Here is a 9,310-nt window from a genome sequence, read left to right as displayed (position 1 = left end):
AAAAAAAAAAAAAAAAAAAAAAAAAAGAACTAGAAAAAAATGGCCAGCACGGCTGGGGGGAGGGGCTCAGTTAGCAAAGAGCTTGCTGTACAAGGATGGGGACTTGAGTTCAAGCCTTAGCACCCTGTAAAAGCTGGCTGTGCTGTACATGCCTAGAATTCCAGTGCTGGAGAAGCGGAGACAGGAGGACCCAAGGCTTATGGCAGGCCAGCCTAGCGGATGGCTGAGCTCCAAGACCAGTGGGAGGCCCCGTCTGAAAAGAAAAGTACAGAGAGCGAGGGAAACACCTAATGTTAAGCTCCAGTCTCCATAAGTACACACCTGTGCTTGTCCACACACGTGTCCACACACATACATCTCCACACATGTGTCACACACACCCATTGCATATATACACATGCACAAATCCACATACCTGAACATGCACACATGTGAAAGTGCACATATACACATACACATTGCATACATGCATGTACACACATGTGTACATATATAGACATACCTGGAGCAGCAGTACAGACAGAGTAGCTCAATGTGATTGTGAATTTCAATTAGAAAAGAAAGTTTAGTTGGATATGGCGATGCACACCTGCAAGTCCAGCATTTGGGAGGCTGAGGCAGGAGACCAGGAGTTTGAGGCCAGCCTGGTCTGCATAGAGATATTCTGTCTCAAAATGTTTAAGTGAGAATGGAGAGAAGGTTCAGTTGCTGAAAATGCCACTATTCTTTCAGAGAACTCCAGTTTGGTTCCCAGCATCCATATTGCTTGGCTCACAACCCCCTATAATTCCAGCTCCACTGGATACCTGCAATAACATGCACACACACACACAGAAAGAAAGAGAAAGAGAGAGAGAGACAGACAGACAGACAGAGACAGAGAGATTGATTATAAAATTTGATTTGGGGGCTGGAGGGATGACTCAGTGGCCAAGAGCACTTATTTCCCCTCCCACCACTCCACACAGCCTTCTCTGTGCAGTGCTGGCTGTCCTAGAACTCTTAGTAGACCAGGCTGGCCTGGAACTCTCAGAGATCTGCCTGCCCTGCCCCCTGAGTGTGGGAGTTAGAGGTGTTCACCATCACTGCCTGGCCTAAGTGTAGGCTGGGGCGCGGTCAGCTCAGTGTTTGCTGGCCCAGCACAGGCAAGGCCCTGGGTCCCATCCTTAGCAGCAAAGCCGAGAAAAAAGAAAAGGCAAGTTTAAGGAAACAATAAAACTCAAAAAGGACCAAGAATATTGAGCTTACATTCAGGGCTCACAGAATCAGCCAAACCTCCCAAACTCTGATAAACAGAGGCGTGCCTTGCTGTAAGAGGGCCTTTAGTGTATACAGCTTAGTACAGATGCTGTGGGTAGGAACTGGCCTGCTAGGGTTAAGACATTCCATCCCTCCCATTAGTGTTTGGCTACAGATGCTAAAGCAGGCTCACAGTTGAGGCCTCCCTGCCCTGAAATCCTCCTCTAACCCCATATTCTATCCCAGGAGAACCCTGAGCCACAGATTGCACTGACACCAGGGCACCTCCACTAACTTGAGGTCCCCAACTATCTAAATGTGTCCATTGCCGGCCCTAACTTCTGCAGCTATGGTTTCTATGTCATCTCCTCTGGAAGTCCTCCTAGACTGCTCAGGTCCCGCTGAAGTGCTCATCGCTCTAAGGCTGGTGATGCACTCTGCAGTTTCTAGCCCTGTGTCCCATTCCTGTACCAAGTGATCTTCCACATGCCAGGGCACAGAAGAACCGAGACCCAGAGAGGAGGGTTCTGCCCAGTTCATTCAGCAGGATGAGTGGGCTGGGTTCCGAGCCTGCCCCGAACTGAGAACGAGGATGGAAGAAGTTTGGGGTTCTCTGGGCTCCCTCAACCCTGTGACTTTTCTTACCAAAGAGCAGAGCCAGGGGAACTTGTTCCTTGTTCACATCGACCGTATAAGCCCACCTGGGTCGGTGACCACACAGATCGCGTGGCTACAGCCTTTCTGGCTGGGTTGAGTCTCCTGTGTGAATTTACTTTGCAAATGTAAATATTGTGACCAGCCGGTGGCCTAGGCCAGGGCTTAGGGTCAGAGCTGGGGCTCTCAGCTCTAAGAACCCTCCAGCCTAACCAGGCTTGGAGAAGGCTTGCTATGTGCCTGGCCTGTTCAATGTGGGCAAGTTTCATTTAGTTTTTACACACTCACTTTATGCCAGACCCATTCCGGGCACTGAGCTGAAGGAGTTAATGCTGGCAGAATGGGGCCAGCTTAGTCAGCTTCCTCTAGGAGCACCAAAGTGGCCCCAGGGAGAAGAGATAGCCACTGTCAAGGCCACAGAATGCAGGGAGAAGGCCAGTGTGAGCGTGTGAGCGTGTGAGCGTGTGAGCGTAGGGTACAGGGTATGTATGGTGTGAAGCTGGGTGTTATCAGAATGTAGGAGGGCAGTACACTGGTGGAGCAGCAGGGGTGGTGGCGGGGGGTGGGGTGGGGGGGTGGGTGGGCGTTGGCTGAGTCTTCCAGACAGGAATAAGAGTGATGGGTGGTGGCTATAGGTGGAATGGCACAATATTTAGCCCTCAGGACTCAGCCTATAAAGAAAGCATAGGTTTGGCTCTGTACCTGGCACCTGGCTGGCACAAGACAGAAATGTGTGGGATGTGCCCAGCCCCGGAAAGTGGAGAAGGGTGTGGCCATGACCTGCCTTTGAGCTTTGGGGCTGTGATAGCTAAGTAAATGTCCATCTCCGGCTCCCCACCACAGAGAACAAAGGCTGTGGGGATCCCAGATAGGAAAGGGCAAGACATTGGAAGACAGTGAACCAATGAAGGGAAACAGAGGCCACAAGTCTTCAGGAAGCCGTGAACAGAGGAGAGTGAGCCCTAGCTTCTCCAATTTTCCATCTGGGGGTGCTCACAGCACCCCACCTGTCTGAGCATGCTCCCTGGGATGTCTCCAGCTATGCTGCCACAGAGTGCAAACCCCACTCCAGAGCTAGTTTGGCGGGCCCACAGCTTTCCCCAGTCTGAGCCTCACTATGATGACGCAGAGGACAGTGGAGGCTTCCCTGCCCTTTGTCACTGTCCTTGCAGGAGGGCCTGAGGCAGGATGCCACTAGAGAGAACCCTGCTACACTACTGACATGCCCACGCCCTCCGAGGGCCTTAGCTTCATTATCTGGACTACGGGAGTGGTGCACAGTAGGACTGCAGGCAGCCCTTTGGCAGAGTGATGGGGTGAGGAGGTGTGGAGGCCTCCACCCTCTGCACAGGTTCAGGCGTTGGTCCAAGGGATGCGACCGATACATTCTTCCTCCCTTCCTGCCAGGCACTGGGCCAGCTCTCTGCCTGCCCCGCCTGTGTAGTATGTTTTGACCTTGGATCTTTCTCATCCATTGTTTCCACAAGTAGGTGGCCAGGTATGTCTGGGCCAAGTCATTTTTAGCCATACTGCTTCCTCTCAGAGCCTGGAAGGACCAAAGGACAAGTGAATCTCAACTCTCGCTCTTACATGCGGTGTGACCGCAGGCTGGTCCCTTCCCCTCTCTGAGCCTTACGGTCTCGTCCGTAATATGGCACCCTCACTGGTAGTCATGAACAGTGGCTGACACTGTCCTCACTCGCTGTCACAGCATGAACATCCCCATTCCGCACGTACGGAAACCAGCCCAGCCCACCAGCAGTACAATCACTGGCTGGGTGAGCATCTGCTGAGAAGCGGGGTCCAGCATGGAGCCCCAGCACAGGTGAGAGACTTAACAGGAGTATGTAAAAGATGGCAGGCACGACTGTCCACTGCCTTTTTTTGGAATCTGGAATGGCAGTGTTTGCCTTCCTCTGTGGCTGCTCCAGTCCCTGCTTCTGGTGGTGATGCAGCTCTGGGGCCCAGGGTCATGTCACAGCCATGGGATGGCCACAGAATAGCCAACATCGGGGGAAGCAGCTGGGGGAGCGTGGCCTAAATCCAGCTGTGGGAGGAAGGGCAGAGGCCAGTCTGGGCTGGGAATGTCCCCGTGCCTCCCAACCCCCACTCCCAGAACAGCTTTCCGGAATATTTGGGCTGGACACCTATACTCCTTAGCTCCAGGCTTGTAGGTGTGAACAGCCCCCTGTCCCATCGACTACCATGCAGCCCGGCACACCACCCAATTCCAGTCCGGGAAAGCAGACTTCATTCTCAGACTCGACAATCTCACAGGTGGGGGCCCTGAGCTTCAGATGGAGAGCCCTGGCCGCTGTAAGTGCACCTGACAGTCTGGTGTCCTTTACTAGAGACTCATCCATACTGTGGTTTTGTTTTGTTTTGTTTTGAGATAGGGTCTCACTGTGTAGCTCTGGCTGTTCTGGAACTCACTACGTAGACCAGGTTGGTCTTGAACCCACACAAATCTGTCTGCCTCTGTCTCCTAAATTCTGGTATTAAAGGTGTGCACCACTGTGCCCTGACCCACTACCCACTACCCACACAGAGACACATAGACACAGATACATACACACAGACACACACAGATACACACACACACACACACACACACACACACACACACACACACACATGCACACACGCACACACACTGTGGATAGGCACACTTCTTAGAGTGCCATCCTGCAGGTCAGGGCTCTCGCATAATGGTTGGGGAGTCCTGAGCTAAGAGTTCACAACTAGTGGGTGGTGAAGCTGGTCTGGGCAGGAAGCTCTGGGTACCCTGTCCTGGGCTGGGACCTGAAGGCCCCACAGAGGGAGTAGTTGACCTTGAGTAGTCTAGCACACAGTCTCCAACAACTACCCACACATATCCTCTACCCTCACCTGCTCACCAAGGCCGCAGGGATACAGTAGCCATTGTCTGACAATGCCTCACCTGGGCTCCCACACCCTGGGATTTGCCCACAGTACCCCGTGGTCTCCTTGGCAGCTGCCCCTTGGGGCACCTTCTACCTTCCCTTCTATTGGTGGGGAGGACACTGGTCCAGGCTTCTAACCTCCCACACTGACCCCATGGTTCCCCCTGCAGGGTGTTTGATCTAGGGCATGGTCACTCTGTTCCTTTCCAGCTCCACTGGAGACCCCTGTCTCAGAACTGTGCAATCCTCTCCTATTTTGTTTTCCCATCAGTTTGGACCCACTGTTATTCCTCTTCAGCTCCATGTTAGCGATGGAACCCAGAGCTTTGTATACACCAGGCAAGTACTCTATTGATGAGTCCTACCCCATTCACAATGGACTGTGGTCCTTTAACTCCACCTCTCTGCCCTCAGTTTCTCCATCATGAGTTGGCGGGAGGTGAGGCCTCACTCAGCTCTTAGCTCTCTCGATGCAGAGCCCCGCTTACGTGTCCCTGTTTCTGGAATCTGGATATAACCGTGTGCTGTGGGGCTTCTCTAAAGCCAGGTTCTCAGGCTGATTCTGGGCCACTTTATCTCTGATAGGACCATCCCTGGGAGTGAAGCGCCTGACCCTTTCATCTCTGCTGCTGTGAGCTCAGCCAGGCAGTGAAGCAGTCCAGAGCCCAGCAGCACAAGAGACAGGAAGGCCCAGAGAGAGCTGAAGGTTCCGGTACTGAGCCACCCCAAACTAACATGCAGGTGGGGAATGTGTGAAAGGGTACCCCAGGATGGGACATGGATGAGTGTACCCCGAAGACTCCAGAGAATAGAACCAGGCACACCAGGTTTGAGTTCCAACTCTGTCATTTGCTCTGGGTGCCCATTAACTTGTTGGGCCTTAGTCTCTTCTGCTGTAGAGTATGGAGCACTGTCCCCATTTCCTACCAGGCTCAAATAGCTCTTGGCCTCCAGATTCCATGGGCTATGCTATCCTGTAGGAACATCTGGATGGATTTTTCCAGTGCCGAGCCTGAGTGTTCAACATCCCCACAGGCTGAGGTGCTGAAACCATGGTCCTCAGGGTGGCACTATTGGTGTGCCCTTTAAGAGGTGGGGCCTATGGGCTAGGGATGTAGCTGAGTTGATAGAATGTTTGCCCAACATACATAAAGCACCTAGCATGGTGGCATAAACATATAACCCCAGCATTGAGAGATGGAGGAAAGAGGAACAGAAGTTTGAGGTTATCCTTGGCTACACGGAAAGTACAAGACTAACCTGGGCTATAAGAAATTGTTTTTCTACATTAGTCATGTGATACGCTCCTGCCACGATATGCCTCCCCCACAGGCCTAAAGCCCAAAGACCAAAATGAGAACCGGAGTAGACCCTTTTTTGCTCTGTAAATGCATTGCTTGAAGTCACAGTGATGGAAAGCTGGCTAACGCAAATTAGAAAAAAATCAGCTTGGGACGGCGTGACTTAAAAGGAGGTGGCACAGCAGATCTGAGAATCTCCTGGGCCCCAAAGAGGCAATGGTCACCATAAAGGGGGTCGAAGACATCGCAGGCATGGGAGACCCTTCACAATCTGTCCCAGGTCCCAGGTCCTACCTTCTTCACAGGTTACCCCTGAATGTCCAGGGCAGCACCTCCATTCTCGGGCAGTCACTGTCTTGTACATCACTTTGTACATGGGTCTCACCACAGTTCTGTAGCTGAAAGAGGGGCCAAGGACCCTGGCTCAGACAGGGTCTGCCACTACCGTCCCAGCTGCAGGAAAGATGCCACCCCCGAGATAAAGCCAGAGCTTCCTGGACCCTCTTCCACTTCCATTCTTCTCTTTACTAACCACCATGGCCATGAGGGTCTGGATTTCCACTGCTGGCTGGGCTAGCCTGCCCTAACTGTGCTGCTCAGAGCTCTGAAGTTTCCTCCATACACAATGCCACCTTTGTCCCACCCATCCCGAGGCTTCCAGCCTTCCCAGGCACCCCATGCAATCGCCCAGGCCCTTACCCGTGCTGGGCCCCAACCTGGAGAGCCAGTGTTCCATCCCCACCACAATTCTGCTTACCTGTTCCCAGGGCAGCCCATGGGCCACGGGCAGTTCTGTAGCACTCGCTGGAGGTAGGTGCCATTCTGCACATGGCAGGAGACGGTACGGGTCACCACATAGGAGCACCAGTTCCTGAGACAAACCCACAGAAGGGATCTCAAGGGGCAGGCCCAGGACATCAAGAGGATGGGTGGAGGGGACCATGTGTTCTCCCGAGCCTTCAGTCTCCAGGTAAAGAGACCACTGGGCTCTCTGTGTCTTTTAGGTGAAGGCTTTACAGAGCCTGCAGTTCGAGGGAGAACTCGATGGCTGTAGATGGGATGCTTATGCTTATGCAGGAGCAAGGTGGAGCAGGATATATATATATATATATATATATATAACCATATATATATATATATGGTTGCTGGGGCTCTGCCTCCTCTGTGTCTACTCGCCAACTTTGAGCTACTGCCCCGCCAGTTGAACCAGTTGAAGCGTACCATTTCAAAGTTATAGAATCTTCACTTCTTTCTTAGGAGAAACATTTTCAGTCAGGGATTAAGAGGCAAGCTGTGGGGTCTGCTGGAGCTGAGTCCAAGCCATGACTGGCAGCTACCCACAGAGATCACTCTAGCCTCCCTCCATCTTCCCCCTTGTGAAGTGGCACTTACATCAGGGTGCAAGAACGTAAATAAAGGAATAGCAGAAGGCTGAGTACAGCTCTGGTGCAGCAAGTGTCCCAAGGTAGGTCGTCATGGGTGTCTGAGATGGACAGCACTCTGCCTTAGAGGCGGCAGTTTGGTAAGGGCATGCACACCTACCTACGCATGCGCAGAAGCAGAAGCGCTTGGTTGTCTCTTTCTATTTTATTTTGGTTGTTGTTTATTTAAGACAGAATCCCTTGCCTGGCAGTGGTGGCGCACACCTTTAATCCAAGCACTTGGGAGGCAGAGGCAGGCGGATTTCTGAATTCGAGGCCAGTCTGGTCTACAGAGTGAGTTCTGGGACAGCCAGGACTGTACAGAGAAACCCTGCCTTGAAAAACAAAAACAAAAACAAAAACAACAACAACAAAAAGACAGAATCTCTAAGTATCCCAGGTTGGTCCCCAATGATCCTCTTGCCTCTGCCTCTAACTGGGACCACGAGCATGCACCATTCCACAAGCTCTCATTCTTTCTGGAAAGGCGCATGTTCTGTAGCTTCTGGCTGTGTGTGACAGCTGGTTCTCAAGTTAGCCTGTGGAGGCCTAGCCTTCTCTCGTGGCCTTATAGCTGCTCAGGCTAGCCCTAGCACTGGGACAATGCTCACCTTTCCCAGGGTCAGAAAGTGCTCCCGTCAAACCTTGCTGATCCTTTTCATTAGCTTCCCCTTCCCCTGAACTTTTCCTCACCTTGGCTGGTTCTCTCAAGGCTCAGAGAGATGAGAGGCACTTCCTTAGCCTCACACACTGAGCTTTCTCTTCCTGGGATGGGATAGAGGTAGGGCAGCTGGGTGGGGGTGGGGACTAGTGCAGGGAGGGGGACAGGGACATTCCAGGTGTTCAGCAGCCCTCAGCCCAGCCTGAGGTCAGGAGCCCAGGGTAATTTGCTGGGGCACAGGAAGGAGAAGATGGTGTCAGGTGGCCTTTCTTAGCCGGAGCTGTCTTCCCCAGCAGAGGCTCTTTGTGGCCTTGAGCCCAAGGTCAGCAGGTTCCCAGGCTTGGACCTTCACAGAGCCATGGACCATGTCTCAACCAACACAGGGAGGAGATGAAGCTAATGTCTCTGGAACAGAGTCAAAGGCCAGGCCTGGCTATCCACATTCTTGGGCTCAACTCTGGCTCTGTACCCCAGCCTGGTGACATGCTGTCTCCTCTTCCTGGGGCCTCAGTTTCCCCTCTAAAATGGAGGGATGTCTTTCTGGCTTAGTAGAGAACCATTTAAATATCCCTAGCATGTAGTAAATGCCCAGTGTGTTCAATCTGGTATCCAGATGGGTCTGTCATCTGTGCTTAGGGCTGTCCCACAGAGGGACAGGATCAGTGAAGCAGGGCCTGACCTCTCTCACATCCACAGAGGGGGACAAGCTGCCCAATTCCACATGAGAAGGGGGTAGGGGATGGAAGGCTAACCACAGCAGGTCTGGAGGGAGTTGGAGGGGACACAAGGGAGGAGCATGGCTAGCTCCATCCATGGCAGTCCCTAGTCAAGCGTGATGCTTGCTCTTGCCGTTCCTGCACTCTGGAGGCTGAGTCTCTTTGGCCTAGCCCAAGAGACTCTTACCTTAGGGGGAAAAAAAAAAGAATGTCAACTGGCTCAGCTGTAAATGCCTGAGGACTGAAGCTGAATCCTTGGAACCCGCATAAGGGTGGAAAAAGAAAACTAATTTCCCAAAGTTGTCCTCTGACTTCCACACTAGTATGGCCCAGAACACCGACACACTGACCAACACAGAGAGAGAGAGAGAGAGAGAGAGAGAGAGAGAGAGAG

The 9,310-nt window shown here is 52.5% G+C and overlaps 1 protein-coding gene across 2 annotated transcripts in view; it reads right to left on the bottom strand.

Annotated features, from left to right (window-relative positions):
• The window catches only part of Emid1 (EMI domain containing 1), a 42,981-nt gene that overhangs the window by 28,181 nt on the left and 5,490 nt on the right, over positions 1-9,310 (bottom strand). For both annotated transcript variants that reach the window (XM_031339892.1, XM_031339891.1), the window contains exons 2-3: positions 6,876-6,989; positions 6,413-6,516 (exon numbers count right to left, since the gene is read on the bottom strand). In XM_031339892.1, coding sequence (XP_031195752.1) covers positions 6,413-6,516; positions 6,876-6,989 — 218 coding nt within the window. The remainder of the gene's footprint in view (positions 1-6,412; positions 6,517-6,875; positions 6,990-9,310) is intronic.

The sequence above is a fragment of the Mastomys coucha genome, unplaced genomic scaffold, assembly GCF_008632895.1.
Source record: "Mastomys coucha isolate ucsf_1 unplaced genomic scaffold, UCSF_Mcou_1 pScaffold22, whole genome shotgun sequence".
Lineage (NCBI taxonomy): Eukaryota > Metazoa > Chordata > Mammalia > Rodentia > Muridae > Mastomys > Mastomys coucha.
This window is presented reverse-complemented; position numbering and strand designations above follow the sequence as displayed.